This window comes from Oncorhynchus mykiss, chromosome 32 (genome assembly GCF_013265735.2).
Source record: "Oncorhynchus mykiss isolate Arlee chromosome 32, USDA_OmykA_1.1, whole genome shotgun sequence".
In the NCBI taxonomy this organism is placed as follows: Eukaryota; Metazoa; Chordata; class Actinopteri; order Salmoniformes; family Salmonidae; genus Oncorhynchus; species Oncorhynchus mykiss.
In genome coordinates, this window is record NC_050572.1 from 14,567,101 (window position 1) to 14,584,638 (window position 17,538).

A 17,538-nucleotide genomic window follows, 5' to 3' on the forward strand; every position below is an offset into this window, starting at 1 on the left:
AATCTGATTCACATTGAAGAAAAATAATTACACACACACACAAGTTTGGGGTCACTTAAAAATGTGCTTGATATTGAAAGAAAAGCACTTTTTTGTCCATTAAAATAACATCAAATTGATCTGAAATACAGTGTAGACACAGTTAATGTTATAAATGACTATTGTAGCTGGAAAAGGCAGATTTTTTAATGGAATATCTACATAGGTGTACAGAGGCCCATTATCAGCAACCATCACGTCTGTGTTCCAATGGCACGTTGTGTTAGCTAATCCAAGTTTATCATTTTAAAAGGCTAATTGATCATTAGAAAACACTTTTGCAATTATGTTAGCACAGCTGAAAACTGTTGTACTGATTAAAGCAGCAATAAAACTGGCCTTCTTTAGACTAGTTGAGTATCTGGAGCATCAGCATTTGTGGGTTCAATTACAGGCTCAAAATGCCCAGAAACAAAGACCAGTCTTCTGAGTCTCAGTCTATTCTTGTTCTGAGAATTGAAGGCTATTCCATGTGAGAACTTGCCAAGAAACTGAAGATCTCATACAACGCCGTTTACTACTCCCTTCACAGAACAGCACAAACTGGCTCTAACCAGAATAGAAAGAGGAGTGGGAGGCCCCGGTGCACAGTTGAGCAAGAGGACAAGTACATTAGTGTCTAGTTTGAGAAACACACGCCTCGCAAGTCCTCAACTGGCAGCTTCATTAAATAGTACCCGCAAAACACCAGTCTCAACGTCAACAGTGACGAGGCGACTCTGGGATGCTGGTCTCCTTGGCAGATTTCCTCTGACCAGTGTCTATGTTGTTGGAAATTGCTCCCAAGGATGAACCAGACTTGGAGGTCTAAAAAAAAAAAAATGGATGCCCGAATTAATCATTTATTTTTGGCCAGTCTGAGATATGGGTTTTTCTTTGCAACTCTGCCTAGACGGCCAGCATCCCAGAGTCACCTCTTCACTGTTGACATTGAGACTAGTGTTTTGCGGGTACTATTGAAGACTTGTGAAGTGTCTGTTTCTCAAACTAGGTACTAGTGCCGGTACTCAGCTCCGTTGAGCTCCTGCCCAAGTCAAACACTGCTTCTTATCCCTTGAACAAATAGCCTACAGCTGTGTCTGTCCCAAGCTCACTGGCAGGGAAACTCATAGGGCCCAGAATATTTTATACGAGTTCGTGCTTCGGGGCTGGACCCAACTTAATAGTTGATACAATGTTTCAAGTGCGTTGCAAACAGGCCATGTGTAGCCATCAAGATTGAAAGGATATTTATTTTTAGCAAGATATTTTCTACCTGCAGCCTGCAATGTTTTTATTTGCTGGCTTTATGTAGTTGGCAATGGCAATAGAAGTTAATTGAAGATTTGTATCATTTTTATTTAGATTTGGATATAATTTTGATTAACCACATGACAATGATTGAGATATGAAGACTTGAAACTTTGGCAAAAATGTGCATATGAAAACCATAACTGGTACACAGATCGATTGAAATGGTCAGATAAATTGGCATTCAACATGAGAAAGGTTGCAGACTCCTCGTGTAGCCTATTACCAGCAACTTCAGGAGAGTAATGGCAGAATCTGCGAAAGTCAGCAGGACCAAGAAGAGAATAGTTAATAATCAAACCGTAAACTGAAAGCGTTAGACAAGCTCAGTGCTTATAGTTGATATAGACATAGGGTGTGTCTATATACAGAAAAATATACATTTAAACATTTTGACCAATCGATTGGTGGAAAGAACAGACGACTTTTGGTCGACCAAGATTATTTTTGTTGGATACAGCCCTAACCAGGACTCCCAGCGGTTGGCTGTGTGAAACACGCAAAATAAATTAATATGCCAGAAAACAATAAAATTAGGCTTAGTCGTGGATTTCGACTTAGCCTAATTAACGCAAATTCACGAGCTTCATGCTCTTTCCCTCTGTGTAAAGAAATTGGACTCCAACCAACCACAATGCACACAAATGGTAACGGGAGGCAGGACAAACAGCAGATAGCTTTTTCCTGTCATTGCTGGCATTGTGACTGACAGGTGCCTATCCTATCAATAGATTACTAGAAGATGCAGATCTTTCATTCTAGTAGAACCAAACACGTAGCAGCTGTAAAAGAAACGGCTGAAACTAGATCCCCTACATCCTGTTCTTGACGAGACCAATCCAGCAGATGTGTAGGAGGAGTTAAGAGAGTGTCTCCTTGTTAAATGTCCAAAGCGGAAGTCGAGTCACAGGCTCCATTTCCATTTCCCCTGAAAACTGGAACATCGGTTGCTGGGGACTCGGCAGAGTCTAATTCTAGAGTCTAAAGGGCTCGACGACCTAGAGAATTTAAACTTTTAAATTAAAAGTAGCTTAGTTAATTTGAAGTGGAAAAAGTAGCCTGCTGAAAATGAGTATTTAACCTGCTGAAACACAACAAAAGTGTGCAGTCTGAGACAAACTGTATACAAACACATTAAGCTCCCACGGTCACACCAAACTTAACGCAGTGACGTTCCTTTAACACACACAGTGTTGTTCTCAGTGTTGGGAAAACATTCAATGGCTTTTAAAGACTTAAAGTCGCCGTCCGTTAGCGATGTGGCGGCCCACTACCGGAATACAAGACGCAGACGCAGGCATGCTGGGTAATTACCGCTAACGACCCCGCTGCTCGTTAGCTGCTGCTCCTATTTCTGCTATCGCCTTGCCAACAGCCTGGGCTCGTGACGTCAGAGCCTGTTTTGTTGTGGGTCTAGTTTGAATGCGGACACTTAACAACACTAGACAGTGGTGAAAGTGTGTATTTTAGAGTGTGCTTGTTTGTGTGTACAGTAAGTGACTATATGTGTGTGTGTGTGTGGGTGAAAGAGTATCTATGCCAGGACATAGCAGGCAGGGCTAGGCCAGACAACTGGTCAGTAAGAACAAGACCGGCAGAGAGAGGGAAGGGAAAGAAAGATGTTTTTTTGATTGTAGTTTAACAAGTTTATTACTCCTCGTCTCAGACCCCAGGAGAAACTGCCAAACCCCTATTGACGCACTCGAGGTGGGAACCAAACACACACACATTTAAAAACACACTACCTCATTCACCACAGGATTCATTTTGAATAAAAAGAATATCTAAATTAAAAAAACAATAAAACCCCAAAAGCACAGGAAGTCTCTGTCTGTGAGGATGCTTGAGTGTCTGAAGTGACTGAAAATGTTAATGATCTTTGCACGAATCTGTGTGCGTGTTTGAGTGCTTAAAATAGCATAGCTACCATATTATATATCATAAGCATTAACTCAAACAGAAATAAGTGTGTTAGGGGTCAATGCATGTCACTGTGTGTGTGTGTGTGTGCATTGGCGACTTCATAAGGAAGAAGATTCTGCTGGGACCACCAGTCATAAATGCCTAAAGTTTGTGTGTGTGTGTGTGTGTGTGTTACTGTCGTTAGATCTGGATCTGATATCAAGAGATCACAAGAAACAGTAGGGACCGTCTCTAACAAACACAGACATACTACATACACCTTGTACTTGATTGATGAATTAAGGTCACTAACTAGTAAATAACTCCCCTCACCTGGTTGTCTAGGACTTAATTGAAAGGAAAAACCTGCAGACACTAGGCCTTCCATGGAATGAGTTTGACACCCTGCTCCACATAAATACATATGTCTCCCTATTGGGGTAGAGTGCCACCTCCTGGACAAACGCAGCATGTCAAATCCCCTCCCCCACTATCGGTCAGAGAAGCCCTCACAACACACACTGGGACGTCTGTAGTTTACCCTCCACCTCCTGACCTCTCCCTCAGTCTTCTCCTCCCCATGTTCAGCTTATCACCAATGGGCTACTTTCATCCTCAGCAAGGGGGTTAGAGGCCAGTTGTTAGGATCTGTGTATGAGATTTAGATAGTGGGCGGTCAAGTGCGTGTGTGTTCCCGTCTGAACTTAGAAGTGTGTTCGTGCTGTCAGGCGTCTGTGGGGCTCAGGCCAGAGTTAGCATGTAAATCATTGGCCATTCCAGAGCAGTAAACCAGGCTTTGCTAAGAGCCCAGAGAAGAAGTGAGTAAACACTGTGCTTTTTTGTGTGTGTGTGCTTTTGTGTGTGTGTGTGTGTAACAGGCTTAGTTAAGAGCCCGGAGAGGAAGGGTCTTCACAGGTCTGCACTCACTAACTGCAGCCTGTCTACACTGCAGACGCCAGCATGTAAACACACAGAGGGTGTGTGTGTGTGTGTGAGAGAGGGAGGGAGGGAGTGTTTTGTGTGAGAAAAAGAGTGTTGCCAGACAAGCTTACGACCACAGTGTAGGCTGTTGGGGATCGTCAAAAAGTGAATCTGCAGAAATGTGAATCAGTCGTATTTGTACGTGTGTGCCCCCTGGTTGGTCTGGCCGAGGTGACAGGGAGTTTTACAGCTACTCGTCTCATCTCCCCTCTCACTCCCTGTGGGGCCAGTGTCTCTGGTCTTTATCTACATGAAAGGCACTGACAAGAGATACCCACCATTATGGCTCCATCAACATCAAAAACCCTGACACGGTATTCTCCATTACGGCTCCATCAAAAACCCTGACACGGTATTCTCCATTACGGCTCCATCAAAAACCCTGACACGGTATTCTCCATTACGGCTCCATCAAAAACCCTGACACGGTATTCTCCATTACGGCTCCATCAAAAACCCTGACACTGTATTCTCCATTACGGCTCCATCAAAAACCCTGACACGGTATTCTCCATTACGGCTCCATCAAAAACCCTGACACGGTATTCTCCATTATAGCTCCATCAACATCAAAAACCCTGACACGGTATTCTCCATTACGGCTCCATCAAAAACCCTGACACGGTATTCTCCATTACGGCTCCATCAACATCAAAAACCCTGACACGGTATTCTCCATTACGGCTCCATCAAAAACCCTGACACGGTATTCTCCATTACGGCTCCATCAATATCAAAAACCCTGACACGGTATTCTCCATTACGGCTCCATCAATATCAAAAACCCTGACACGGTATTCTCCATTATGGCTCCATCAACATCAAAAACCCTGACACGGTATTCTCCATTACGGCTCCATCAAAAACCCTGACACGGTATTCTCCATTACGGCTCCATCAACATCAAAAACCCTGACACGGTATTCTCCATTACGGCTCCATCAACATCAAAAACCCTGACACGGTATTCTCCATTACGGCTCCATCAACATCAAAAACCCTGACACGGTATTCTCCATTATGGCTCCATCAAAAACCCTGACACGGTATTCTCCATTACGGCTCCATCAACATCAAAAACCCTGACACGGTATTCTCCATTACGGCTCCATCAATATCAAAAACCCTGACACGGTATTCTCCATTATGGCTCCGGAACACACATCTGAAATCAACTCCCAACCCTGTATTGTACCTGCTCAGGTAAGAGTCGTATTCATTATTGCACACCGTAGAGAAAAGTTTGGAGGAAAAAAAACGAGCGTGTCTTATTGGACAAGTTCAGGTCGTTTTTACCAGTTCCGGCCCGTTTGCCTGTTTCATTCCTAGGATATTGATTAGACAATGTTTCCATCTAGCCTTAAATATGTTGCCATTTAACAGGATCAATTTCCACCGGCTGTTGATCTGTCGCCAGTGTACCGTCAGTGGCCTATAGCCAACATACTGTTTCATTATATAGCACCAGAGTCTATAAATACAAGCACTATATCTATAGATACACATTGGAGTACATGACATGGTTAGCATTGCTGCAAAAGCTCTACAGTTGATGCGTTTGTGTCCAAGGTGAAATGAAGACCAGAGAGAGAGGTGTGTGTGTAGCATGTCTATCCAGAGACTGAACCACCAGTAGGCCAGAAACAGGAAAAGTAAAAGCTTTCTTTGGACATGGCTAGTAGACTGACAGTACGTGATCGCCATAGCAACAGAATGTTGACATCCCAAACCCGTCCCTTACCTCCTGACACGGGAGCGTCCATGAACACGGCGCCCATCTTCTCGGCGGCGAGGGCCATTTCCTTGGAGACGGAGGGGTCGATGGTGGAGGAATCGATGAGCAGCGTTCCCTTCTTCACTTTCCTGAGAAAGAAGAACAGTGTTTTTGCCATCTGAGATCCTTGGGACGGCCCTACTCTAAACCCTAACCTCTACCGTAACCTAACCATTTTAACATTCCGACTTCACCGGGGTAGGGACGTCTCCAGGATCCCAGATAGAACGGACCAGAAAAAAAAAGACGAGGAAAAACAGTCACATGACCATATCACATGATCTCAGACCCACAGTACAAGGCTCTGTTTCTGGGCCAGCACAGGCACACCTGACTTAACTTAGTTCGGAGACCATGATCAGTTTAATCAGGTGCAGAGGGCTAGAACAAAAGCATGTACAATTGGTGACATTCCCCCCACGTCTTCACTGTAAGCAGCTCTGAATCAGCAGCTAGGCTCCACCGTGCCTTCCAATGAGTTTTACAACCCTCTGATTCCTTCCAATGAGGTTTACAACCGTCCGATTCCTTCCAATGAGGTTTACAACCCTCCGATTCCTTCCAGTGAGGTTTACAACCGTCCGATTCCTTCCAGTGAGGTTTACAACCGTCCGATTCCTTCCAGTGAGGTTTACAACCGTCCGATTCCTTCCAGTGAGGTTTACAACCGTCCGATTCCTTCCAGTGAGGTTTACAACCGTCCGATTCCTTCCAGTGAGGTTTACAACCGTCCGATTCCTTCCAGTGAGGTTTACAACCGTCCGATTCCTTCCAGTGAGGTTTACAACCGTCCGATTCCTTCCAGTGAGGTTTACAACCGTCCGATTCCTTCCAGTGAGGTTTACAACCGTCCGATTCCTTCCAGTGAGGTTTACAACCGTCCGATTCCTTCCAGTGAGGTTTACAACCGTCCGATTCCTTCCAGTGAGGTTTACAACCGTCCGATTCCTTCCAGTGAGGTTTACAACCGTCCGATTCCTTCCAGTGAGGTTTACAACCGTCCGATTCCTTCCAGTGAGGTTTACAACCGTCCGATTCCTTCCAGTGAGGTTTACAACCGTCCGATTCCTTCCAGTGAGGTTTACAACCGTCCGATTCCTTCCAGTGAGGTTTACAACCGTCCGATTCCTTCCAGTGAGGTTTACAACCGTCCGATTCCTTCCAGTGAGGTTTACAACCGTCCGATTCCTTCCAGTGAGGTTTACAACCGTCCGATTCCTTCCAGTGAGGTTTACAACCGTCCGATTCCTTCCAGTGAGGTTTACAACCATCCGATTCCTTCCAGTGAGGTTTACAACCATCCAATTCCTTCCAGTGAGGTTTACAACTGTCTGATTCCTTCCAATTTACAAACGCCAGTTATAGGGGGACAGGCCAGTTATAGGGGGACAGGCCAGTTATAGGGGGACAGGCCAGTTATAGGGGGACAGGCCAGTTATAGGGGGACAGGCCAGTTTCTACATCTATAGTTCTGGGGAGGACGACCAGAGAGGGGGACCTGCTTACTTGAGGATGCCGTTGGGTCCAGTGTAGACCTCTATGACGTTGGGACTGGAGGGGAGCATGGTGATGATCCGGTCAGCTTTATCTGCAACCTCCGCTGGGGAGTCCAGGATCTGGACAGGGAGGAAACGGATGGGAAAGAAGGGGTGAGAAATCAAAAGAAAACACTAACAGAAATACAATGACGTTGCATCCCTATTCTCCATATTCCTGAAGTGTGCACTTACACAGTCCCGTCATGTATTTAAAAGTGTTGGATTGATTTAAGCATTGGCTGAAGGGAGTTTCCACTATCGTTAAGTCAACGATTGGAAGTGTTGGGACACAGCCTGAGAAACCCACACCAGCAGATGTACTTCTACCATCCCCTCCAGACTCAGCAGATACACAGCTAACGTGTAGGGTACACGTAGCAGTAATGTGGCCTATGCTCGTCTCCCTGCTGACCTACTGCTGTGATTCAGGGGTAATGGAGAGCAATATAGCAAGTCAGAGAAAACACACAAGGCCGACAAACAGCTAACAGCTGCGGGTGGGCGTCCTATTTTTGAGTAATTTCTGGGCATTTCAACATGTAGATCTCCAGAAGGTGACCTACTGTGCATGGTCAGCATTCATTATGGTGCGTCTTGTCTACTGCTATGATCACTGCCACAATTCAGTGGTAATGTAGAGAAACACAGTAAGCAGGTTAGGTGATGTAAGTAGGTACTAGCTAGGTGTTACCTGTGCCCCCTCGTCTTGTAGCTCCTTGCAGGACTCAGGGAAGACATCGGTGGCAATGACAGGGTATCCGTGCCTCAGCAGGTTCTTGGCCATGGGACTGCCCATGTTCCCCAGCCCAATGAACCCCACTGGAGTCTTCGAGGCCATCGACCTGCTACACACTGGAGAGCACACACAGGGTAGACAGTCAATACAATGGCATAGTATAGAAAATTATAGAAACAAAGTAAACTATGGTTAAGTTAATACATTCCTACTTAAAATGGAGGATTCACCCTTTTTTTTAATGTTATATCATTTTGTGCATCTCTAAATTATGTAATTTCATGTTCATCTGAGTTCTTGGTTTTCACGTTAGACAGAAATACAGCCGGTATGACGAGTTTTGCATCACATCATACAGGCTGTATGTCTGCAGCTTGAACTTAGAACACCTCAGATACACATGAAAACAGGAAATGACCCCAGCAATCGATAGAACAACGACTTAGAGATGCACAAAAACAACTTTATATTCAACATTTGTGAATGTTTCCTTTAAGTAAACTGCCTATCATAGTTCCACACCTCCGTGTTTCCCATAGATTTGACTCCATGCTGTGGCACAAGGAGGGGTCGGCAACAGGAGGTCCGCTGGCTAAAACCGGCCAGCATGCGATTTTTTTGGCCCAGCAAAAGTTAAAAAAAAAATGTATTTAAAAAAAATATATATATATAGATATAGTTAGATTAACATTTTATGTATATATAGTTAGATTAAAATTTCTGCGGATTTGAGATATATATACACAGTGAGGGAAAAAAGTATTTGATCCCCTGCTGATTTTGTACGTTTGCCCACTGACAAAGAAATGATCCGTCTATAACTTTAATGGTAGGTTTTTTTGAAGTGAGAGACAGAACAAAAACATCTAGAAAAACACATGTCAAAAATGTTATACAATGATTTGCATTTTAAATGAGGGAAATAAGTATTTGACCCACCCTCAATCAGAAAGATTTCTGGATCCCAGGTGTCTTCTATACAGGTAACGAGCTGAGATTAGGAGCATACTCTTAAAGGGAGTCCTCCTAATCTCAGTTTGTTACCTGTATAAAAGACACCTGTCCACAGAAGCAATCAATCAGATTCCAAACTCTCCACCATGGCAAGACCAAAGAGCTCTCCAGGTATGTTAGGGACAAGATTGTCGACCTACACAAGGCTGGAATGGGCTACAAGACCATCGACACGCAGCTTGGTGAGAAGGTGACAACAGTTGGTGCGAATATTCGCAAATGGAAGAAACACAAAATAACTGTCAATCTCCCTCGGCCTGGGGCTCCATGCAAGATCTCACCTCGTGGAGTTGCAATGAAAACGGTGAGGAATCAGCCCAGAACTACACGGGAGGATCTTGTCAATGATCTCAAAGCAGCTTGGACCATAGTCACCAAGAAAATAATTGTTAACACACTACGCCGTGAAGGACTGAAATCCTGCAGCGCCCGCAAGGTTCCCCTGCTCAAGAAAGCACATATACATGCCCGTCTGAAGTTTGCCAATGAACATCTGAATGATTCAGAGGAAAATTGGGTGAAAGTGTTGTGGTCAGATGAGACCAAAATGGAGCTCTTTGGCATCAACTCAACTTGCCGTGTTTGGAGGAGGAGGAATGCTGCCTATGACCCCAAGAACACCATCCCCACTGTCAAACATGGAGGTGGAAACATTATGCTTTGGGGGTGTTTTTCTGCTAAGGGGACAGGACAACTTTACCGCATCAAAGGGACGATGGACGGGGCCATGTATCGTCAAATCTTGGGTGAGAACCTTCTTCCCTCAGCCAGGGCATTGAAAATGGGTCATGGATGGGTATTCCAGCATGACAATGACCCCAAATACACGGCCAAGGCAACAAAGGAGGGGCTCAAGAAGAAGCACATTAAGGTCCTGGAGTGGCCTAGCCAGTCTCCAGACCTTAATCCCATAGAAAATCTGTGGTGGGGGCTGAAGGTTCGAGTTGCCAAAAGTCAGCCTCGAAACCTTAATGACTTGGAGAAGATCTGCAAAGAGGAGTGGGACAAAATCCCTCCTGAGATGTGTGCAAACCTGGTGGCCAACTACAAGAAACATCTGACCTTTGATTCCCAACAAGGGTTTTGCCACCAAGTACTAAGTCATGTTTTGCAGAGGGGTCAAATACTTATTTCCCTCATTCAAAAGCAAATAAATGTATAACATTTTTTACATGCGTTTTTCTGGATTTTGTTGTTATTCTGTCTCTCACTGTTCAAATAAACCTACCATTAAAATTAGACTGAATTTCTTTGTCAGTGGGCAAACATTCAAAATCAGCAGGGGATTAAATACCCCCTGCCGAACAGCCCTCCATTTGCTCTCCAGAGGTAGCCTGACTGCCATTAGGTACCGAGATGAGATCCTCAGACCCCTTGTGAGACCATATGCTGGTGCGGTTGGCCCTGGGTTCCTCCTAATGCAAGACCTGATGTGGCTGGAGTGTGTCAGCAGTTCCTGCAAGAGGAAGGCATTGATGCTATGGACTGGCCCGCCCGTTCCCCAGACCTGAATCCAATTGAGCACATTTGGGACATCATGTCTCGCTCCATGCACCAACGCCACATTGCACCACAGACTGTCCAGGAGTTGGCGGATGCTTTAGTCCAGGTCTGGGAGGAGATCCCTCAGGAGACCATCCGCCACCTCATCAGGAGCATGCCCAGGCGTTGTAGGGAGGTCATACAGGCACGTGGAGGCCACACACACTACTGAGCCTCATTTTGACTTGTTTTAAGGACATTACATCACAATTGGATCAGCCTGTAGTGTGGTTTTCCACTTTAATTTTGAGTGTGACTCCAAATCCATGGGTTGATAAATTTGATTTCCATTGATAATTTTGTGATTTTGTTGTCAGCACATTCAACTATGTAAAGAAAAAAGTATTTAATAAGAATATTTCATTCATTCAGATCTAGGATGTGTTATTTTAGTGTTCCCTTTATTTTTTTGATCTCAATTCTGCAAAAAATGTGTTTCATTTAGGAAATCTGCTCACCAAGTATTTCCACAAATAAAAGACAGAAATTATCGTGACTCAATGTAATCAAGGTAGCCTTGTCCTTTTCAAATACAATTTCTTTTTGGGCTTAGTTGTGGTCAATTTGCAGGGTACAAATTATAATTATGTTCCAGACCGTTAATCATCCACTCTGCCAAAAATTGGTTAGCTGGCTGAAGAAATGTCATATTCAGAGACTAGAATTTTGTTATGCAATATCTGATGAGTAGCTGAAGTCAGGGTTGCCATGTCCGGGGTTTTCCAACAAAATTAGCCTATTTTGAAAACTATGTCGTGGGTGAAAATGTATTGGTCGCAGGTTGCAGGTTTTTGGGCTACTTTGAAGTTGCACGCCATGTAATTTCTCTTAAAGCTGCAATATTCACCAAATTCACATAGAAATGTGAGTTAAAGATCTGTCACTCATTGAAAGCAAGTATGAGAAGTTTCTATGAGATTTATTTCTATGCTTCCCAATCAGGTTTATTTTGCTTCTTTTACTTTCAGTTGTTTTGTACACCAGCTTCAAACAGCTGAAAATACAATATTTTTGGTTGTAAAAACTATATTTCACAGCAGTTTAGATGGTACAATGATTCTCTACATTATACTTGCTTGTATTGTCACATAAACTGAAATTAGGCGATCTATTACCATTTTAGCAACCAGGAAATGGCAGAGTGATTTCTGCATAGTGCATCTTAAGCATACATACATAAACATACATCACATATATTTTCACTGTGACCTGCTGCTGCTGACTTTCAAGCAGTGAGGCAGGCTGTTGCTGAGTGAGTGAGTGGTGGGGAGGGCCGGAGGGGTGTGTGTGTGTTGAAAGCACTGCAGCAGGCAGCTGAGTCCACTATTGGCTGAGTCACGTGAGTGAGAGTAGACAGAGCAGCACAAGTTGTGACAACTGATGAACAGTTAGTTGTAGGTCGGCTATTCAGATTGTCATTATGGAGAGACCCGGTGGGCTTCCAAGTGGCGCAGCGGTCTAAGGCACTACATCTCAGTGCTAGAGGCGTCACTACAGACCCTGGTTTGATTCCAGGCTGAATCACAACCCGCCGTGATTGGGAGTCCCATAGGGCGGCGCACAATTGTCCCAACATCGTCCGGGTTAGGCCGCCATTGTAAATAATAATTTATTCTTAACTTACTTGCCTAGTTAAAAATGTAAAAAATTCCAACCCTTTTTCCATAAAACATATTAACATGCAAGAACTGAAATAATGGCACTGGAAAACAACTTTGGGCGCACTACAGCGCATTAGATAAATTCGCTCAAAGGCGATTTAAACATTCTAATGTCAACTTTGCCTATGCAAAACCGTTTCAAGCAAAGTGTTTTACACATGCTCAGTTCTTGAGGGTTGTGCATATGGAAATGTTAAATGGAAGGTATGGAACTCACTTGTGTGCTTCTGTTATGGGGAAAAGTTCTCAATGAAATTGACATTAAATGTGGAGAATGACACATTTGCATTTATTGGCCATCGCATCTCTTTAGCCTACAATACAATAAATACGATAAAATTATGATTTTTATTTTACTAGGCAAGTCAGTTAAGAACAAATTCTTATTTTCAATGACGGCCTAGGAACAGTGGGTTAACTGCCTGTTCAGGGGCAGAACAACAGAGTTGTACTTTGTCAGCTGGGGAATTTGAACTTGCAACTTTTTTTGGCTACTAGTCCAATGCTCTAACCACTTGGCTACCCTGCCGCCCCTCCAGTGATATCACTGGAGTCGTTGCAAATCAAATTGGGCCACTTGTGTAGCCTACCTGGAGCTGGCAAACAGATTTAATAAATAGCCTAGAACTTCAGATTACTGTTATTATGCAATTATTAATGGTTACGTTTAGTTAATTTAATTGGAAGTTATCAAAATTCTAATCACAATTGCCTATCAGTTGTTAGAATGTAGAATGTATAGGTAGAATGTATAGGTAATACATTATTTTTTTAACCTGGCTGTTGTTGACAAGCAGATTCAGTTCATATGTACATTACTCATGTTAAATTCAGTGATTGAAATTACGACCCCATCCTCAGTAGCCCAACGGGCAATAAGCACTTCTTACCTCGAAGTCGCCTCACTCTTCATGTTGAATATATTAGTCTGTCAATTTGAACTAAGCAAGCTACTAAATCATACAGCTTACTGTAGACTATCTGAAATGAGATGTAGGCCTATCACGGGCTATAGGCTACCTGCTTCTATGTAGCTAAGCAAACCATTGAAAAGTTTTATTACAATCACAAAGCCAGATTTTAGTCTGTAGCCTGTGCCTATTGAAATGACAAGTCAATATTGCAAATGGGTAGCCCTGAATGCTGATTGGCTGAAAGTCATTGTATATCAGACCGTATACCACAGGTATGAGAAGAAAAAAAAACATTTTACTGTTCCAATTAAGCTGGTAACCAGTTTATAATAGCAATAAGGCACTGTGGGGGTTTGTGGTATATGGCCAATATATCACTGCTAACAGCTGGCTGTAGCCAGGCACTCCATATCACATCATGCATAAGAACAGCCCTTAGCCATGGTATATTGGCCATATACCACACCCTCTCATGACTTATTGCTTAATCATTGCAGTCAAATCTTGCTAAATCATCATCCATTGATGGAAAATGATCTGGCGAGTTTAGTAAGGACAAATGACCTTCTCTTGTTTCATATTCAAATTCATTTATTATGTCACAACTCCCAATAATTATTATTTTGATTAAAACAGAATATAGGTTAACGTCATTACACTTTATGTCAATACTGCTTAATTGGCTTGATAAAGTTATGGAATCAGGTTTATTGGATAAATGTGGCACCTCAGATGGAGGGCCATTTAGAGTTCAACATCAGTGTGAAGCGACGATATGAACTGATGTAATTGTGTCAAATGAATTGACACAAAGGTATGGTAGTGTAGGAAGAGCTGGGAAGGAGCCTTATGGCTAAATTCAAATCACCAGGCTCGGGCTAGTATGCAGGCACTACAGCCACGAAGAACGTTGTGTTCCACTCAGCTGGTCACATGTAGAGTCAAGAAAACATGAGTCTGCAGAATTGACTAACTACTTATAGGGATTTGTGAGATAGATGAGGGCATAGCCATGTCCATTGTTTCAAGCTATCACTGGCAATCAGTTCATGGTCGTATTTCATTAACGTCAACAAGGGAGGCCATAGTATTTAGCTAACGCAAAACACAAAAACACAGCAGGTAACCAACCAACTGTTCAGAAAATATCTAAGTTATCCACAAAAACCGCCACTAACACACCACAAATTCCTAGCTAGGAAGTGTGTTTTTCGGTTGCATGTTGTGCTATTATGCACATGCACACCACGAAAAATACGGTGGGAAATTTTTAAACTGGCATATACGTTACCCAGAGCCAGATCGACATGTTGTTTATTGCACCTTTGCAACAAATTCCGAGACCCTCTGAACAACGCAGCCATGCTTCGTTCCCCTTGACCTCGGCGTTTACAGTGACAGCTGATTGACAGGAAGTAAAGGGGAGTTAGTTATCATTGAGTGCTATATGGACCACTCAGTGGGCTCAGCCGAACGCAACAGCCAATAGAAATCTTGCAAAGGTGGGACATCCTGTGTGTTCATGTCTTAAAGCTCTTTACGGTACAATACTGTTTGTTTTTTTGTTTTTTTTGGGGGGGGGGGGGGGGGGGGGGGGGGGGGGGGGGGCATTAGTAAATTGGTCTCAGACGCTGAAATAAATCTTTCGAGTGTGGCCTTTTTATTCGATGCAATATTAGTGAATGTGTTTTACCATTAAAACTATTCAAACGCAAATCGTTTGTGGTCATTACCATCATCATCATAATTTATATTTACGGTTATGGGGAACCTTGATCGTGTTCAATCAAACATCGTTTTCAACAAAATGTTATAAAAATATATATTTCCACCAGTCAGAGTATTATTACCCAAACTAATGTGCATGCGCAGTAGAGTATTTTTAATTTATTGAAGTTTTTAAGATGTACTTTGTGTTTAATGGTGTAATTTTTGGTTCATTATCTTGTCCTCTGTGAGTCTTTTTGATGAATTTGTGCCCCTATCTCTATCAAATCGCATGCAGACTCCAGCGTCACTTTGTGGAAAAAAAATATTTGTATCTTTATTTAACTAGGTAAATCAGTTAAAGAACACATTCTTATTTTCAAGGAGGGCCTAGGAACAGTGGATTAACAGCCTTGTTCAGGGGAAGAATGACAGATTTTTACCTTATCGACTCGGGGATTCGATCTTGCAACCACTTCGGTTACAAGTCCAACGCTCTAACCACTAGGCTACCTGCCACCCCAGGGTGTGTGCGTGCGTGAGTGCCGCACTAGGCTATTTATTTCCCAGTGCAATAGCAGCAACTGTGCAAATAATCGTACATTAGTCAGAGATAGCTATTTATGGTCATTCATTATAAGCATTTTAAATAGATTATTTCGAGGCATCAAATAATTGACATTTTCACGTGGTGCAACTGGAATCTTTTTCCTCAGCACCAACATCCCATCCCGGAAGTGACACCATCACTTGACAACCATAGCTCAGTGGTTGACGACGGGGCCTGAAGCTGTGTGACAACAACGGCTTTTGGACTGTCATATGTTGACTTTCAAAACATAATTGGACCTTGTTTGGATTCATATGTAAGACAGGTAATGAATCGATTTAAACGGAAACAATATTGTCTTATTGCTAGGGGGTTTGGCCTATCAAGACAGATAACCCTGAGATTGTTGCTAGCTACCTTGTTGTGGTCAGATCAGTTTCGGTAGCTGAAAGGCCATTGAAGGTTAATGCGCAGCTAGATACTTAATCAATTCAGTTGTCAATGACAATGAACGTTACTTTAGGGAATCGTTATCTATGCGAACAGTATATCTAGGTAGCTAATCATCCTAAATGTGTTTTTGTCAGATACAGGCTCTTATAGCTAGCCGCTCTCCGTGCGTTTGAAAATGCCACCTGTGCTTGCTGTGTTGCGAGCTACATTAGGTCGTCCTTGTTTTGGCTTACACGTGCTTCAGCTCTTTGCTGCTTTACTATAACATAGTGTGTTTTATAGTTAACGTGATCTTATGCAGTCTGACGTTTGCCATCATATCGTCATTTCAACATGCGTAGGCAGGCTTGGAATTATTCCATTTTACATTTCAGTTCACTAAAGCCCGCATGTAGATCAAACAACCTAACAGTGGGACTCGATCAATTCAAATGTTATTGTAAATGGGTCAAATGTCAATTTGCTAGGTTAAATTGGAGGTGTGTGTGTGAGTGAGAGGAGAAAATATGCATGCCAGGCTTGTTTTCCTATCCCCTCACAATTCTCTCGCTTCCTTATTTCCCCCAGCAGGTCAGACAAATGAAGTGACAAGCAGGATATGTCCTCGTTCCAGGTGGTGGGCTCTTCGCCCACCAGTGGCATTGGTGTCATGGAAACATCAAACTTTGCTCATGTTATCTTCCAGAATGTTAGGAAGAGCTTCCTGCCCCAGGAGGCACTGGAGTGTCGCTACACCCTCACCTCCTACATCACCCCCAACCCCAAAGACTGGGTGGGCATCTTTAAGGTAACATCACACCGTGTGTCACCCCCCAGATTTTTTGGTGGGGGTGGGGGGGCTTCTGAAGAGTGTCTTTCTTCGCTCTGCTGATGACTGTGTTTCTCCGCTCACACAGGAGTAATAAAGGCCTAGTTCACACGTTTTGTGGATTGAATTTTTTCTTATAATAATTGTCAAAATATTTTTTTTGTGTATTTTATTTTTTCTAATAATAATTGTCAAAATATTTGTTATTTATTTAAATGTATCAGGGGGTGCTGCAGCACCCCTGCTTCCCTTGTTTGTGGCCAGTTGTAATTTTAATATGATAACAAATATGCCCAACTCCGAGCTCTAACCAAAAAAAATGGCGGAAAATTTCTCTAACCTCAGATCAGTAGTAACCACCCAGTTCAATGATAGTTATCTTAAAATTAAAAGACGGCGACTAAGAATTCTACACCCCAGTAACATACAGGATTTGTGTCATCTCAGACATTTTCTAATACAACAGTTGAGCTAGCTAATGAAATGTTAGCTAATTTGCGATACTAGCTAGCTAGCTAGCTGCACTCAACTCACAGCCATTTAATCAACTGACAGTGACTACCGCATTTTGGGGGATTGCTAACTGGCTTAAATCTAGCTAGCTAGCATTCTGGTCACTCACTGAGCAG

General features: G+C 43.0%; 2 protein-coding genes across 6 annotated transcripts in view; one reads left to right on the forward strand and one right to left on the reverse strand.

The window, feature by feature from the left end:
- LOC110487958 (3-hydroxyisobutyrate dehydrogenase, mitochondrial) overlaps nt 1-14,801 on the reverse strand; it is a 36,192-nt gene extending 21,391 nt beyond the window's left edge. Inside the window, exons 1-4 of the mRNA XM_021559882.2 lie at nt 14,683-14,801; nt 8,216-8,376; nt 7,493-7,602; nt 5,954-6,075 (exon numbers count right to left, since the gene is read on the reverse strand). Coding sequence (XP_021415557.2) covers nt 5,954-6,075; nt 7,493-7,602; nt 8,216-8,376; nt 14,683-14,755 — 466 coding nt within the window. The 5' untranslated portion in view covers nt 14,756-14,801. The remainder of the gene's footprint in view (nt 1-5,953; nt 6,076-7,492; nt 7,603-8,215; nt 8,377-14,682) is intronic.
- A 1,022-nt stretch (nt 14,802-15,823) lies between these two features.
- Nucleotides 15,824-17,538, forward strand: part of LOC110489384 (tax1-binding protein 1 homolog A) — a 55,979-nt gene continuing 54,264 nt past the window's right edge. For 3 of the 5 annotated variants that reach the window (XM_036971545.1, XM_036971549.1, XM_036971550.1), the window contains exons 1-2: nt 15,824-15,973; nt 16,672-16,888. In XM_036971545.1, the coding sequence (XP_036827440.1) occupies nt 16,700-16,888 (189 nt within the window). In that variant the 5' untranslated portion in view covers nt 15,824-15,973; nt 16,672-16,699. Of the gene's footprint in view, nt 15,974-16,668; nt 16,889-17,538 lie in introns of all 5 variants that reach the window. The other 2 variants (XM_036971546.1, XM_036971547.1) reach the window with 2 other exon arrangements.